The following is a 16224-nucleotide window of genomic DNA, read 5'->3' as shown; positions in this document are numbered from 1 at the left end:
ACACTCGCACCATGGCACCCACGCACGCGCTCGTAGACTCGAGCGATTCCGACTCGGACTCGGACGCCGCCTCTGCCTCGCTCTCCGCCTTCAAGGTCAACGACGCCTTTGCGCAGAAGTACGACGCAAAGAAACGTACAGAGGAACTCTCGAAACGTGCGTACACCCCCGCGCGCCCGCTCCTTGTGCGTGAGTCGGGCTCACCTCCTCCCGCTACAGTCCAGGACAAGTACGGCAAGGACTACCAGCTGCCCGACGACGACGACGACGACGACGACGAGACCGACTACTCGACCGACGACGAGGACGCAGAGCTCGTCACGCCCGAGGTCGACGCCGCCATCCTCCGCACCCTCGCCAAGATCCGCGCAAAGGATCCCTCCGTCTACGAGCACGGCCGCGAGGTCTTTGACGGTCCGCCCCTTGCGCTCCCCACGGTCCTGCTCTCGCTCCCGGCGCTGACCCTGCTCGCCGCTCGCAGAGGAAGAAGCCCACACCAAGGCCTCGCGCCCGTCGTCCTCTTCGCGCGCGACGGCCAAGGCCTCGTCGTCCAAGCCCGTCCTCCTCAAGGACTACCAGCGCGCGCGCCTCCTCGCCAACCCCGAGGACGACGCCTCGCTCGACGCGGGCGACGCCGCTCCCCTCACTCACGCAGAAGAGCAGCGCGCGCTCAAGCGCGAAATCACGGCCGCGTTCCACGCCGGCTCGGACGATGAAGACGACGCCGCTGCAGAGGAGGACAATGGCGACGAAGACAGCGACGACGACGCGGGCGGCCTGTTCAAGCGCCGCGAGAAGGGCGACGACGAGCGCGTCCGCGAGGAGCAGGAGTACGAGAAGTTCCTCGAGACGGCCGTCGGCAAAAAGGCCGTCAAGGAGGCGCTCGCCGAGGAGGATGCCTTCCTGCGCAAGTGCGTCCACTTCTCTCGAGCCTTTCTTGCCACTCCTGGAGGGAATCTGATGATGCTCGCTCCCGCAGCTACATCCTGAACCGCGGCTGGATCGACCGCGAGAACGACACGTCGCACGTCCCGTCGTACGACGAGATCGTCGGCGATGCCGAGCCTAGCAGCAGCAAGAAGAAGGGCAAGTCGCGCCTGCTCGCCGCCGACGAGGGCGACGACGACGGCAAGGCGGGCGACAAGCTCGACCCGGGCGCGCACGACGAGGACGACGACGACGAGTTCGAGGACCGCGCCGAAGAGTTTGAGCACCGCTACAACTTCCGTTTCGAGGAGACGTGCGCCCCTTTCCTCTGGCTCCTCGCCGTCTGAGCGACCATGCTGACCCTCGCTCGCTCGTTCCGCAGCGGCGCCGCCGACATTGTCACGCATGCACGCGACGCCGCCTCTTCGGTGCGCAAGCCGACCACGGCCGTCTCTGCGCGCGCGCGCGCGCGCGAAGCGGCCAAGGAGCGCAAGGAGGCCGAGAAGCTGCAGCGCAAGGAGGAGCTGCGGCGGCTCAAGGCGCTCAAGCGCAAGGAGGTCGAGGATCGGCTCGAGCAGCTCCTCGAGGCGGCGGGCAAGGGGACCCAGGGGCTCGAGGAGATCGACCTCGAGGGCGAGTGGGACGAGGCCAAGCACGAGGAGGCGATGCGCAAGGTGTACGGCGACGAGTACGAGGGCCTCGAGGTGCGTTCTCTGGGCTAGATTACCGCTGATCCTCAGTTTGCTGACCTCCTCGCGAGCAGGACGACGACTTCAAACCGACGTGGGACGACGACATTGACATCACCGACATTGTCGGCCCGGAGGACGCGTCCGACGACGATGAGGGTGCAGCGCCCGTTGCGTCGACCTCGGCGCTGCCGATGGACGTTGACGAAGAGGCGGAAGAGGAGGAGGCTTCACCGAAGAAGAGCAAGAAGGACAAGAAGAAGGAGCGCAAGGAGAAGAAGGCCAAGCGCGACGAGGAGGGCCTCCCGACCGACCTCCTCGAGACGGTCAAGGCTTCGGGCGACGCCGAGCAGGCGCAGCTCGTCGACCGCCTCGTCGACGAGTACTACGGGCTCGACTACGAGGACCAGGTCGGCGACCTCAAGACGCGCTTCCGCTACGCCAAGGTCGCGCCGTCGTCGTTCAATCTCACGGCCGAGGAGATTCTCCTCGCGACCGACGCCGAGCTCAACGCCTTTATGAGCCTGAAGAAGCTCGCGCCGTACCGGCAAGACTCTGCGGCGTGGCAGGCCAAGCAGCAGCAGAAGCAGCGCAAAAAGCTCAAAGAGCTGCGCGACACGCTCCGCCAGCGCAAGTGGGGCGAAGAGGTCGACGAGGCGGCCGCGCAGCGCGCGCTCGACAAGCGCCGCGACAAGAAGCGCAGGTACCGCGAGAACGCCGAGAAGCGCAAGGCCGACGCGCTCGAGGCTGGTGGCGCCGACGAGGGCGGATCCGGGGGCGCAGACGCGGCGGCGGGTGACGGCGAGCCGCCCAAGAAGAAGAAGCGTGCGGGCAAGTCGGAGCGCAAGCGGTTGCAGGCGCAGAAGGCGACGGAGGAGGCCGCGTGAGGGGGTTGAGCCAGAGGTCCCTGCTTTTAATGCCACTCGCACCGGCTTTATTCCAGGCTCTCGTGACTGACGTAAGCGTGTGCTGCCTCCGGCCTGGAAGTGCGCCGAGTGAGCTGGGATTCTGGCGAGATTGCCGGACGAAAGAGCAGCAGGCCCGTCATCGCTTTTCCCTCTTTCTCCTCCACTTGACCTGCTGCCGAGAACGACAGCAGTGATTATCTGCACCAGCAACGACGAGCACAGCCCGTCTCCGCTCCGCCAACCACCTGCGCTCCAGGAAAGCCCTGCCCCCACCTCCGGTCCCGATGACCTCGAATCTCCCGCCGCTCGTCCAAGCGGGCTCAGGAAGCGTCGGGGCAGTCCTGTCGAATGCGCTGGTGTTCCCGCTCGATACCTTGACGACACGCCTTCAAGCCTCGAACCGGTCCGCGCGGCGCCGACCTCCTCGCGGTTCCGCATCTCCTTCCGGCGGCTACAACTCGCTTTTGTCGGCGCTCAGGACCATCTACCGTACCGAGGGGCTCGCAGCATTCTACAGCGGCCTCGGACCCGACTCTCTCTCGACGCTATTGAGCCAGTTCCTCTACTTCTTCGCCTTTTCGACTCTCCGAGACCGCTTCCAAGCGCGGAAGCTTCGCCGGCAAGGCGTCGAGCCGGCCGCCAAAAAGGTATCGTCAGCGCCAATCTTGAGCGCCGTCGAGGAATTGGCAGTCGGCTGTCTCGCCGGTATCATCGCCAAGGGTGTCGTTTCGCCGCTCTCGATGATCACGGTGCGGGCGCAGACGTCGAGTGGGGCAAGGCAGGATGTCGTCGGCGGCGAAAAGGGCGACAAGCGGGCGGTCGACCCGAAGGCGTCCCGGACTGCTGGCGCGGACGCATCGGACGACGACGAGGACGAGAGCAGCTACGGCTCCGCGCCGAGCGCACTTGCCATTGCCAAGGAGATCTACGACGAGCAAGGGCTGTCGGGCTTCTGGTCGGGCTTCCAGAGCACCATCATCCTCACCCTCAACCCGGCCATCACGTTCTACGCCTTTGCGGCGCTCAAGCGCGCGCTCATCCCGGCGAAACACCGCGAGCACCCGACGCCGATGCAGACGTTCTTGTGCGGCGCGCTCGCGAGCTCCGTTGCTTCGGCCATCACCTACCCGCTCATCCTCGCCAAGGTGGGCCTTCTCATTCGCGCCGTCTCCCAACTGTCGATACTCACCTTCTCTTCATCTCACAGACTCGCTTGCAGTTCAAGAGCCCGACTGGCCGCGCGCTCTACTCGTCGCAGTTTGACGTATTCCGCCGCATAATGCGGAAGGAGGGCCTTGCGGGCTTGTATCAGGGCGTCGAGAGCCAGCTGCTTAAGGGCTTCTTCTCCGAGGGCGTCAAGCTGCTCGTCAAGGATCGGTGCGTTCTCACTGGCTCTCTTACAGCTGTGAATATTTCGCTCAAGGCAGTCCTACGCAGCATCGAGCTCGTCATTGTCCTCGCGCACCGTATCCTACTTCGGCAGGGCAAGATCCCAGCTTGAGCCCCCGTCTTGTACAACACCTGTAGCTAGCCGAAGCTCTGTGCCTGTACTATCACGTTCATGCATGAGTCGAGGATCGCCCGCCGCCCAGAAAGCTCTCTCAGGCGGAAGCTGCGTCTGAGCCACTGCCGATTCTGTTTGCCAGTTCACTGCGATCCGAATGTACGAGTGCGAGCTCTATCGGTGGTACGGCGACGCGACGTCCTTGACGAGCTCCCATCCCTGGTCAAGGGCATCGAGCACTGATCCGCAGGTCAGAAAGGTCAGCCAGCGGCTTTCAGGAGGCGCGGCCGAGGAGAGTGAACGCACCGTCCTGCGGCAGCGGGCCCTTCTCCATGTCGGCGAGGTTGGCCTCGAGGTGCTTGACCGACGAGGCGCCAATGAGAACGTTGTCGCCGTGTGCGCGCTGGAGGAGCGAGTGGTGCTGGATCCAGCGGAGGGCGATCTGCCGAAGGCGCACCAAGAGTCGTCAGATCTGCGCGGTGAGCGGTAGACATCAGACGAGAGCATACCTCGGCGAGCGTCAGGCTGTGCTTGTCGGCCACGGGCTGCAGCTTGTCGAGCGCCTGGAAAAACTCCTCTCGCCAGTATCGCGAGCGGTAGTTCTTGCCCTGCGCCGTCTCGGGGTCGAAGCGCGAGCCCTTCTCAACATTCGAGTCGCGCTGGACGGCGCCTGTGAAGAACCCGCCGCCGAGAGGGTTGAATTCATAGAACGAGATGTTGTGCTTGCGCAGGATGGGGAAGAGGTCCTTCTCTACCGTGCGGTGCAGTGCGTTGTAGATGCCTGTAATTCAGCAGAGGCAAGTGAGCGCTTGACATTGACCTCAGCACTTGAAACAGTCTCACCCTGGTATGCAGTCGGCTTGACTGCGAAGCAACGTGTCAGTCATAGGCTGCGAGCTTGAGCTTGAAGTGCGGATGCGACCCACTCCACCCGTTCTTCTCAGCAATCTGGACGAGCTGCTCGGTCTGTGCGGCGCTGTAGTTGGAGATGCCGAAGCGCTTGAACTTGCCCTCCTTGTAAAGCGTGTTGACCGCTTCCGCCGTGACCTCGAGCGGGGTGGAAGCATCGGGAGCGTCTGCGTGTGCGATTCGTCAGGTGCGACCCGCTGCGGTCCAGAGTGCGACTGACGAAGGTACCACAGGTCGAACTGGTCCGTCTTGACTGCTGCAAGCTGCACCTCGATTTGCTTGCGGATCGATTCAAGCGTGAACTTGACGTCGCGACCAGCATACTGACCGGGGAACAGCTTGGTGTCGACGACGATGCCGCGCTCCTTCCAGCGGGTCTGGCCGAGGTACTCTTCGGACGAACCGTCGCCGTACACGAGAGCCGTGTCGACCTCGTTGTGGCCGTGCTTCTGCAGGATGTCGAGCATCTCCTCGCACGTTGCGAGGTCGTGCACGCGGGCCATCTCGACACCCTCGCGGCCCCAGGTCATGAGGCCGAGAGTGACGGGAACGTTGGTCGTGAAGGAGGACATGGTGTTTAAGTTGTGATACGGGGAGTCTCAAGCGTGATCCAGCACAGAAGAGTGGCAAAGAGAGGGAAGCAGCGAGAGCAGCGATTAGCTTTCCAAGCCAGGGCCGAAGGCGAGTGGAGGAGGGTGGAGCACGCAAGCGGAGGGAGAGAGGACGAGGAGCCGAAAGCGGGAGCGTTGGCGAGGGATGAGCCAGATTGTGTGCACTACACTGCAGTCCTCCCCAGCGTGCCCATCGGCAAGATGCAGTACGAGTCGGACGGTCGAGACGACGCTCGCCTCCACTCTGATCAGCGCGACTCGACGCGCACCGAACGCGTCTCGTCCTGCGACAGCCTCGACGGCCAGCCATGACGGCTACCCGGACGGTGCACAGCAAGCCCAGACTGCTCTACTCGCTGCCAGTGAACCCGCCAATCGCTTTTCCCGCCCACCCCTCTTACCCAATCCAGCTCCCGACTCGCGACCTCGCACAAGCCTATACCGACTCGCTCTGGCCCTCGCCAGACTCGAAACAGTCCGAGCAGGTCCGTGTTGGGTCCTCTACGCGCCTGCAAACGTGCGCTGAGCGAGTCTTCCCAGGCGACCCTCGAAACCTTTGCCCGTCTCCTGCTCGTCCTCCTCGTCGAGCGTTCCCCTCAAGACTTCAACAACCTCGTGCGGACTCTCGTCGTCCCGCTGCAAGACTTTGACAAGCGCTGGCGCGACCAGCTAGCGTCGCTGGTCTCGGACGAGGACCATGAGTGCACCGACGGGCTCGCACCAGTGGAGGCGCGGCGAGCGAGGGACGAGTATGCGCGCTGGGCTGTCGTCGAGCATAGCAGGCTCGAAGAAGAGCGCAAGAAGCGCGAGGAGAAGCGTCGCAAGGGCAAGGAGCGTGCTGCTGATCAGGATGCCCCGGCTGTTGCGGATGACGACGACGAGGGAGACGAGCCGCGGGAGGTCGAGGTTCGAGCAGACCCGTGGTTGACCGACAAGGAGCTTCTCGAGTGCGTATCTGAGCGCCCTCTGACTCCGCCAAGCAACTCACGAAACGTGATTTGCAGAACACGCCTCCAATCGCTACTTCTCCTGTCCCTGCTGTCCCTCCCCGCGACCTTCCAACCCGACAAGCCCAAGAAGGGTCGCAAGAAGAAGAACCCGGAGCACTACTCCGAGACGCTCGACCCGGCAATGCTCCTCGACTTCCTGACGGATCGCATGCAGATTTGGCGCGTCATGAAGGACGTCTCGGACCTCGATGTGGCGGCAGAGCTGGCGGCTGGATCCGCCGGCAAGGGCAAGGATGCCATCGCAGCTATTCCTGAGCGCGATGCTGTCCAGATCTGGTGGATGGACGTGGTCGAGCCGCTGTATGTGCTGTCTCTACTTACGCACTGCAGGCTCCGCCGACCACCTGCGTATTTTGCAGCTTCCGCACCCGAGTCGACGCTTCTGTCCTCTCTCACCACCGCATCAAGCTCTTCCCCTCAGCCGCCTCGCAAGTCGAGCGTCTCGCGCAGCGTCTCGAACCCGCCCCTTCGCCCTTCAAGGCTCGCTCGCTCCTCTCGCTAGAAAAGTCGGCGCGACGCCGCGAGCTGCGTGAGGACGAGCGCCGCGTCGCCGAGAGCCCAACAATGAAGCGGTTGATGAGCATGTCGGGCTCGACAGCCGGCACGAGGGGCAAGGAGCGCGAGGTCAAGCCCAGTGCAGCGTTGGCATCTGCGTCTGCCGGAGCGGCAGCGAACGACGACATCTTCAAAGTCCCAGGCGTGCCCGCCAAGCTCGGCACAAGCTTCGATGACGCCGCCGTGACCGACGAATCCGCGGCGCCCCGGCCGCGCCAGCCGCGCAAGCAGGAGCGCCCGCGCCCGCTGCCGCGCGGCGACAGCACGTCTGGAGGCGGTGTGCCCGACTTTCTGAAGCGTCGCGTCGTCAGTCTTGGCAAGAAACCTGCCGCGAAGAAGGCGGCTCCAACGACGGTCAAGGCTACGGGACCAGCGGATGCGGAAGGCGACGGGCGCAAACGCAAACGCAAGAGTGCGAGCCCGAAGAGTGCGTTCGCCCTTGTTTTGGGTAGTTCTGAGCTGATGTCATCGTGCGTTGCGCTACAGAGCTCACCGACAACGAGCGCGCCGCCTACTCGCTCACGCTCGTGCCCGACACCCCTGCCAAAGCCGCCGCTGCCTCGGCTACCACTTCGGCCACCTTCCGTCAGCCTTTCTCGCGCACCGCCTCGCTCCCGTCGTTCGCCGCGCTCGGAGCGGCTTTCCGCGCCGGGCACGCACCGGACGCGACGCTTCCGTTCCGCCTCCCTCCGCCACCTCGCCTGCCGTCCGACCGCATGGACTGGGATCCGCCCACAACCGGCCAAGGCCGTGCCTCAATGCAGGAGTTGGGCGCTCAAGGGACCAGCGAGGTCAGGCAAGCCCGAGACGACGTCGGACCAGGGGACGAGCCGGTCCCCTCGACGGTCCTGAGTACGCCAAAGCGGTCTCGACAGGTGCTCGTGCCGGACACCTAGACTCAGATGGTGCTGACAACGCGCGTCACGGATGATTGTGGCGGCGGTACTCGCATGCTGGCGCAGGTCAAGCGCAGGTCGGAGTGTTTGACTACACGATGCATTTGCTGCCTTTTCTCCTTACGGCTGCCTCTGCGACCGTGAGCAACAGGCAGCCTATAAAGAAGCCCGAGGAACTAAGATCAGCTAGGCTCGAGACAACCGCTTCCTACTTTCGGCCTGCTGTCCGTGTCTCCTGTGTCTCTGCGCAATTCGCTCCGTTCGCTTTCCCTGCCGGTTCTTCGCAATACCTGCCACGCCTACAAGATGACTTCGCAGAGCGTGCGTTGCCCACTCAGTCGGAGGTCGAGCGCAACTGACTGACCCTCGCTTCGCAGGCAAAGCGCGCAGATGCCGAGCGCCGTCCGTCTTCACTCAACTTGTCAGAGTGCGGGTCTGTTCACAGCGTTGAGATGGGCAAACAGCCTCAGGAGGAGCTGTCGCCGGTGTGGCTTGCGGGAAGGCGCATGCTGCAGCCGCTGGAGGCCGGCGAGCTGAAGCGCGGACACAAGCTGAACGTGAGTCTCCTTTCGCCCATTCTCCGCATTCAGCTGGTAACGAGATCTCACCAGGATGCAAGAGAGACGAATGTGTCTGTACCGGCGGCTCGCAACGAATCAGCCTTCGAAGAGGGCGAGCCGTTTTCGCCCATTACCGGTGATGAGGTGCGCAACCTTCCAACCTGCTAACCGCGTATACAATTTCCTGTGCTGACACCGTGTTTTGCCGCGGTCGAGCAGGAGAATCACCCGGGTCAGCTGCTCCTCAGGGTCCGCCGCCTACAGGAGCGACTCGTTCGAGCGACTTCCTCTAATGCAGCATTGCGATACGAACTCGTATGCGCTCGACAGGACCTGACGTGCGTGACTCGAGTCGGGCTGACATCGACGCTTCGCAGGAGCTTGCCCGCGCCTCCCTTGACGCTGTGCGCGTCGACCCGCCTGAGACATCGGTGCGTTACGCTACTCATGCCTGAGGCCGCCTGGATGCGCTCAGCTGTGTTTCTGTACCTAGATGTCTGCCCCGACCGGAGGACTTGCCGAGCCCAGTACCGTATCAATCAGCCAGTCTCGTACTAAGGTCAGCACGAGACGTTCCACTTCCCCGCTTTGATCTCACGGCGAGGGTATATACAGGCTCAAGCGATGGTGGAGGCGGAGAATGCGCAGCTGCGCACTCGCCTGCGTCAAGTTGAGCGCGAGCTCGAACTCGTGCAGGTACGACCGCCTGCATCAAAGCATCGGCGGACAACTGCTTCTGATCCGCACGAACGCACTAGGCGGAGCAGCAGGAACAACACGCCGCCTGCATGCAGCTTGTTGAGGAACAGGAGAAGCTTGAAACGGCGTACGAGGCGGCGCTGGCGGAGGTTCGAACAGTTCTTCTCGGTCGTTATTGCATCGTCGGACTTACTCGGCATACACAGATCGAAGAGCTTCGAAGCGGGGCCGACAGGTCGCACGAATGTCTGGTGAGTCCGACAGCGGCGAACGCCTCGATTATGAGCCTGCTGGCTGCAGCCGGAATGCCGTCGACGCATGTCTCCAAACGGCTGGGTTTAGCGCCTACCGGGATATAACAACCACGCGCGCATCTCGTTCCTCATGGTCTCGGGACTCAGCGTAGCTCAACGCGGTCTCCTTGTCCACAGGGCGACGATTCCTTCGACCTGTCGTGGGACTGCGTGGACGCGAGCGAAGCGGTCACACCAGCTGCGGTTGCTAGAGGCACAGCAACGGCCAAGCCCAGTCGCTTCTTGAGTGCAAGTCTCTCCACTACTGGCCGTCCCCAGTCTTTCTCAACTGATGTGATGACCCTCGAACGGCAGAAAAGACGCCCGAGGATCTCGCGACCTCTTTTCTTCGAGCAGAGTCGTGGTCCAGAAGATGTTCGAGCTGTGCAAGACGAGCTGCAGCAGCTCAAGCAGTACGTTTGTCGGCCAAAAGTCGCTCTTCTTCGCATCGCGAAGCAATTGCTGATGATAGTCAACCCACCAGCACCGTTGCGCTCCTCTTGCAAGATCAAACCGCTCGCGACGACACCTCGGGGACATTGCGTTGACGAGACGGGGCGCTTCACCTCTTTCGCTCGTTCGGCTCACGGAAGTCCGGGGCAACCTTCTCAAGAAGCTTTGCGTGCCAACTCTGCGATTCCTGCACTCGCCCATACATGTCCCTGCTCGGAAAGCAAGTGGCACTGCAGAGAGTACCCTCAGGCGAACGTGCAATCGGAACAAAGGCTCGAGGTGCGTGCGTTCGCCTTGTCCTTCCGCGGAAGGGTGAAGCAAGTTGGCAAGTCGAGAGTCCTCATCTCGTCGCCATGGCTCCCTCGTTCTACGAGTTGCTGCAAGCGGTGTCGAAGCTGCGTTTTCACCCTGCGCCGGATGCAGCGGAGGCGAGCGTGGCCGCCACCGCTCCGCCTTGCGACTCGACACCGCGCCTTCCGGTCGGCACACGGTTTGCACGCCCGCCGTCGCGTGCTGCCGCAGAATCTCTCGCCCGGCGAGCAGACCGTGCGAGTCTAGTCACCCTCGACTCGCTTTCGAGGGGCAGTGAGATCAGCAGAGACGACGCTCGCCTGCTGAGGGAGATCGGCGTTCTACTCCGGCAGCGGTGGGAGCGTGGCTACGGCGAAGATGCACGCGAGCTGGACGGCTCCACCGTGAGTTGTGATCGCTCTGCTACAGACCTGCCCAAATGAGCGATAGGCAACGTGAGGGTGTGCTGACCGCCTCTCGCGTGCGCAGGACAGCGACGCCGGGTGGGACCACGTTGCCGGTGCGTGCAGTCCTTTCCTTCCGTCACGCACGAGCGATGCCCAGAGGAGGCTTGTGGTGCGATGGCGTCGGGAAGAAGAGGCGCGACAAGGGGCCCAGGCTTCGAGGCCACCGTAGCTCCCGAGCTGGCAGCCGACTGCAGCTGGGTTCCGGCGGACTCGCCGGCGTTGCAGGCCAAGCAGTGGCAGAGACCGCGGGCGTGCCTGAGCTTATCGCCCAGAGAGGGAGGAGGTGACGCCGCCTTTCCTCCGGGAAGGGCAGGTCGAGCCAGTTCTCGCCCGCGACCGCGATGCTTCTCATTAGGACGGGCCGCTCCCTTGTTGGGGAATCAGCGTGCAATGCGCGTGTTCCAAGTCTCGCTATGCTGGGCCTCTCCAGCGGGCGCTGTGCGCTGTCCGTCCGCTGTGGGAATCGAGCCCTCGCTGCCTTCTGCCTGCTCCCGCCTGCCTTCTCCTCCGCTTGAGACTGCGGCGAGCTGCAAGTCTCGGACGTGCTGCCCGACCACCGCGCTGACTGGATGTCCCACCTCGCCCTGTCCCACTCACCCTCTCACCCGCCCTCGTCCCGCCCGTCGTCGCGCTCCTCGCTGACGGCATCAACCGTCCGGCCGTCCTCTGCGGGCTCCGCACCACGGCCCGGCTACGCCTCCTCGTCGCCGTATCGCGGCTTGGCGTCTCCCGCTGACGACGATTCGTTCGACGACGACGACGACGGCCACTCGTCCGACCTGCATTCGACCCGCACTCCGCAACCGGCGTCGACGCACTTCGTGGGCGCCGCCACCGACTACACCTACTCGACACCGCCCACACCTGTCGCGCGCCGTATCTCGCAACCTCGACTTCCCCCGCTCCCGATCAACTCGCCCTTCGAACTGCCAAACGACACCTTTCGCAACCGCCCTCTCTCCGTCGCGTCCACCATCTCTCGTGCCCCTCGCCCGCCGTCCATCGTCATGACACCGCCCGTGGCGGACCGTGCATACGTGCGTCAACCGCGCTCGTCGCGCCCGCTGCATCGTTACGATGACTCGTCGTCCGACGAGGACCCACGTCCGCGGTCCGGTCTCATGCCGCGTTCCGCCCTCGCGAACTACTTCAACCTGGACTTTTCTTTCCTAGAAGAAGAGCCACCCGCGAGGAAGTCGGCGTACGGGACAACACGGAAGGCTCAGGCGGATCCGCGGCGGAGCGAGCTCTCGGTTGGCACGAGCCGCTCGCGCCCGGGAGAGGGCTACTTTGACTTGAAGCGGATGGCTGTAACGCTTCCCGCGGGTCCGTGATTCCGCTTGATTCCGTCGCGCGCCACGGGGCTGACATTCTCGCTGCAGGCTCGAGTCGCGACTCCTTCGCTTCCACTTCGAGCGCCGTCTCGGCCCTCCCCTTCCCGTCGCGGCGACCCGGCAACCCGCGCCGCGTGTCCTCCGAGTCTTTCATCAGTCGGCGCAGCTCTGTCGTCTCGCCCGGCGAGCGGCCCTACCCGTCTACGGACCTTGCGGGCGACGTGCGGCGACCATCCATGGCGTCCTTCATGTCGGCAGACTCCATGGCGAGCTCAGGTTCAAGCTTGGCGTACGGCTCGCACCGCTCGCCGACGTCGCCTACCTTTCCTCCCATTCCCGAGGCAGGACCGGCCGCGGCGGAAAAGCGCAAGCGGCTGGCGGCCTTCCTCGACGAAACGGCGTCGGCCATGGAGGGCGGCAAGTCTCTGACGATGGTTCTGCCCGAGTCACAGCAGACGGCTCCGCAGCACAAGTCCCTCTCCGAGCTCGCCGAAGAGCATCTTGTCTCAGCCCGCCCAACCTCAAGTGGCTCAAACCGCGAGCTCAACTACCGCTCGCCGTTCGGCGGGAGGTCCGCGACCCCAATCATCGAGGAAGACGCGCCATCGCCGACCGCTCCTGCGAAATCCGCCTTCGCCAGCTCCGATGACGAGCCTGTCAGCCCGACCTCCGGGGTGCCCGCCATTGCAGTCCCGCCCGTCGATACCGTCGAGCAACTTGAATCGGATACTGGCGAGCAACTCCGAACAGATTTGCAGGAGGTCCAGCCGGAGGGGGAGGAGAGCGCGGACGACGAGGCGAGTCAAGGCGGCGGAGGCTTCACCCTCGCTGAGGCGCTCGCGCTCGATCGTCCAGCTTCGGGGCTCGGTCTGCACAACGTCAACACCAAGGCGCCTTCTTTCAAGCCTGTTGTCGAACGCTCGCCTTCAACTATCCGTCCGGACTCGCCAGCCTCCCTCGTCAACTCGCCGCAACCTTCGTTCGCAAACGATTCGACCAGCACGTTCGACCGTACGACGAAAGCGCTCGAGAAGCGACGCCGCATTATTCGCGAACTTGTCGAAACCGAGACGTCCTACGCGATCGACATGGCCGTTGTGCGCGATATCTACCTCGCGCGCGCCCGCGGTGCTCGTGCGTACCTTGCTGTGCCTTCTGGTACGGACCACTGATTGACACCGGACCTTTCCAGACATGGCGCAGATCGCCGACCACGTTATGAGCACCGGTCTGGGACTCGGCAACGTCGGTTCTGCCAGTCCGCCTTCGCCGTCTCTTGGTCCTCGTCGCGCCTCGCACATGCCCGAGTCGGCTCGACGCACATCACACATGTCGGACTCGCCGCGCCGCCCGTCCGCCGCGTCATCAAGTTCTCGCCTTGCCGACCGCCGACCGACTGTGGTCCCCTCGCTTCCGAACCTCATGCCTGGCCAGCCGCTCATGTCCGAGAAGGATCTGCACGTTGTCTTCGCCAACCTCGAGGAGATCGCCGCACTCGCCGAAGGCTTCGCCACCGCCTTGGACAACGCGTCCGGCAGTGACGAGCCCGAAGCGGTCGACGACCGCATCGGCGAGATCTTCGTGGAGATGGTGAGCGAGACAGTTTGCCGAATGCCTCGAAACGGTTCTGATGGGCTTATCGTTGCAGATCCCGCGCTTGCAACAAGTCTACTCCACGTACTGCGCTCGCCATCACCGCGCCATTCTCCGCCTGCAAGAGCTCGAGCCGACTCTGCGCACCTACTTCTCCGAATGCAAGACGCTCTCGCACGGTCGCACGAACGCCTGGGATCTCGCCTCGCTGCTCATCAAGCCCGTTCAGCGCTGCTTGAAGTACCCGCTCCTGCTCGATCAGATCCTCGCGCTCACGCCGGACGACCACCCCGATCGAGTCTCGCTTCAGCGCGCCAACACCGACATGCTCATGGTCGCCGAGCACATTAACGAGCACAAGAAGCGCAACGATGCCGTCAGCCGCATCGTCAACAAGGACAAGACGTCACAGCGGCGCGATTCGTCTCGCTCGATCTCGTCGACCGTCACCAAGAAGCTCTTGCGTTCGTCGCAGAAGGCCAAGTCGGCGCTTGGGTTTGCGGAGAACGGCGGCGACGAGATGTTCGATACGCTCGTTGCGCTCGTCGACAGCACGCGCAGTGGCGTCCTCCGTTTCTCGAACGAGATGCGCGACTGGACCAAGAGTACCAAGGCGGCACTCGAGTCGCAAGTGAACATGGTCGAGGGCTGGATCAACATGTATGCGCCGATGGCTGGCGAACGCCGTCAGTCGCCTGCTGGCGCGAGTCACCACCGCCTCTGCGTTTTCCTTGACGAGGTGCTCATCCCGATCATCGAGGGTCCCTGGCGCGAGCTCGTACGTATCTTCCTCTCTGACGCTTTTGTAGCGTGTCAAGCCCCTCGCCCTAACCTTTGCCTTCACAGGACCACGAGGTTCGCCGCTCACTCATCCTCAAGACCGACCATCTCCTCAGCTTGTTCGAGTCGCCTCGCCAGGTCATTGCCAAGCGCAACGACAAGATGCTCGACCACTCGCGGTACCTCGCCAAGAAGCTTCCCTCCGATCGCCGCGGCTCGGAAGACTTCCTCCTCCTCTCGTCGCAGCTGCTCGAGGAGCTTCCGCGCTTCCTCGGCAGCGTATCGCGTTACTTCAACATCATCGTCGGTCACTTTGCCGGCGCGCAGGCTGCGTACCACGAGTCGGTCCAGGAGCGCTGGAACGCTTTCGCGGAACAATGGCTCGTCCAGGTTGCAGACGGATCGTACGCGGATATCGAGGCCTCGTTCTCGGCTCAGCACCAGCCGATGAACCAAATGATGGAGACCTTGGCAGCAGGCTTGGGCTTGGCCGTCGCACGTGCGTGAAACATCCCGGTCAGTAGAACCGGCGGCCAACTGATGTCTTCGACCATGCAGAGTCCAGCGCCTCGTCGCCCCTGAACCGGTCTCGCGCATCGCGGCTATCGCATATGTCCACGGCTTCGAGCCCAGTGTCGTCGGGTCACCTCTCGCAGCCTGTCACGCCAGACGAGCAGCGCGCACTCAAACGTCAGTCTTTCATGTCGAACGCTACCGACTACTCGTCCGACCATCGCAATCGCGGCAGTCTCGGCTCGACGCACCGGTCGAGCGTCACGTCCGACTCGTCCGCACCCTCACTTCGCCCTTCCAGCGCCGACGGGTCCGGCTCTTCGAAAGCCGAGCCTATCACGCCGCCGCCGATGCATACGCACTTCTCGCCGTCATCGTACGTCAAGAGGCCTCGCAGTCCACATACGCCGCTCGTCCACCACGAGCCCCTCGGCGGGCACGACCGCCGTTCGATGGCATTGCGATACGACCAGCCGCTTCCGCTGCCGCCTGCGCGCAAATCGTATCAGGGCGAGAATGGGGACGCCGTGGCGTCGAACGGCGGCGACATGGGCCGTAGCGGGCGCACCGAATCGCGCACGCGCAGCAGAGCCGACTCGCTTGGTCGGTCGGCGGAGGAGCTTCGCGAGAAGTACCTCTCGACCTACAGCGTCTACCTCCCTTCGGCGGAGGATGGCTTCGACGAGGACGAGGAGTTTGGCGACGGTCCTCTCTACGTCGCCGAGGCCGTCAACCCGAGTCGCAGCGGGGCGTTCCGCTCCGGTTACCCCATCCTCGGCTGCGAGGTTGGCGAGCGGGTCGACGTCGAGCTCGAAGAGGCGGATCGCGTGGAGGGTGGCAGCGGCTGGCTCCTCGGCCGCAAGGTCGGCGGTGACGGTCGCTTGGGGTGGTTCAGGACGGAAGATTTCGTCATGGTCGACGATGAGGGCGGTGAGGAAGAGGACACCGGGTCTTCGTAAGGTCGGGAAGTTCGCAAGGACGGATTCGTTGCATAGACCTATTGTCGTAACATCTTTTGACATCGTTTGCGTTCACCACGTGCCAGCAAGAGCGAGTCGAAGCAGGAGAGATCAAAGCCACGCCCGACGCGGGCGTCACTTGTACCGACTAGCAGTTTCCGCGCTTTTGATCGGAATCACGGGGCAAGAGCGGCTTCCAGTGTAGACAAGAGGACGGTGTGGATAGCAAGGCTGCCAGCGCCGCGCTCCCGCTCTGGCGGCTCACTAATGCGA

At 63.7% G+C, this 16224-nt stretch overlaps 5 protein-coding genes across 5 annotated transcripts; 4 read left to right on the top strand and 1 right to left on the bottom strand.

Annotated features, from left to right (window-relative positions):
- Positions 1-11: 11 nt before the first annotated feature.
- Positions 12-2503, top strand: JCM10292_004436 (KRI1 family protein; the record flags this gene model as incomplete). The annotated part of the gene is made up of 6 exons (XM_076645771.1): positions 12-156; positions 220-414; positions 482-911; positions 980-1240; positions 1310-1631; positions 1691-2503. The coding sequence occupies 6 exons, from the start codon at positions 12-14 to the stop codon at positions 2501-2503; spliced, it is 2166 nt and encodes a 721-aa protein (XP_076508641.1).
- Positions 2504-2808: 305 nt separating this feature from the next.
- On the top strand, positions 2809-4025 carry JCM10292_004435 (uncharacterized protein; the record flags this gene model as incomplete). Its single annotated transcript, XM_076645770.1, has 3 exons — positions 2809-3669; positions 3732-3901; positions 3962-4025. 3 exons carry the CDS (start codon positions 2809-2811, stop codon positions 4023-4025), a joined length of 1095 nt encoding a protein of 364 aa, XP_076508640.1.
- Positions 4026-4202: 177 nt separating this feature from the next.
- Positions 4203-5509, bottom strand: JCM10292_004434 (aldo/keto reductase family protein; the record flags this gene model as incomplete). The annotated part of the gene is made up of 6 exons (XM_076645769.1): positions 4203-4267; positions 4335-4470; positions 4538-4809; positions 4872-4892; positions 4955-5104; positions 5158-5509. 6 exons carry the CDS (start codon positions 5507-5509, stop codon positions 4203-4205), a joined length of 996 nt encoding a protein of 331 aa, XP_076508639.1.
- A 347-nt stretch (positions 5510-5856) lies between these two features.
- JCM10292_004433 (uncharacterized protein) lies at positions 5857-8009 on the top strand (the record flags this gene model as incomplete). The annotated part of the gene is made up of 5 exons (XM_076645768.1): positions 5857-6033; positions 6089-6495; positions 6553-6858; positions 6918-7540; positions 7600-8009. 5 exons carry the CDS (start codon positions 5857-5859, stop codon positions 8007-8009), a joined length of 1923 nt encoding a protein of 640 aa, XP_076508638.1.
- Positions 8010-11341: 3332 nt separating this feature from the next.
- Positions 11342-15951, top strand: JCM10292_004432 (uncharacterized protein; the record flags this gene model as incomplete). Its single annotated transcript, XM_076645767.1, has 6 exons — positions 11342-12098; positions 12155-13240; positions 13299-13696; positions 13755-14477; positions 14546-14978; positions 15038-15951. The coding sequence occupies 6 exons, from the start codon at positions 11342-11344 to the stop codon at positions 15949-15951; spliced, it is 4311 nt and encodes a 1436-aa protein (XP_076508637.1).
- Between the last annotated feature and the right edge of the window lie 273 nt (positions 15952-16224).

Source organism: Rhodotorula paludigena (genome assembly GCF_050403205.1).
Source record: "Rhodotorula paludigena JCM10292 DNA, Rt_paludigena_JCM10292v1_ctg2, whole genome shotgun sequence".
Classification (NCBI taxonomy): Eukaryota; Fungi; Basidiomycota; class Microbotryomycetes; order Sporidiobolales; family Sporidiobolaceae; genus Rhodotorula; species Rhodotorula paludigena.
Note: the sequence above shows the minus strand (reverse complement) of the source record. Positions and strands in the feature narration are given on the sequence as shown.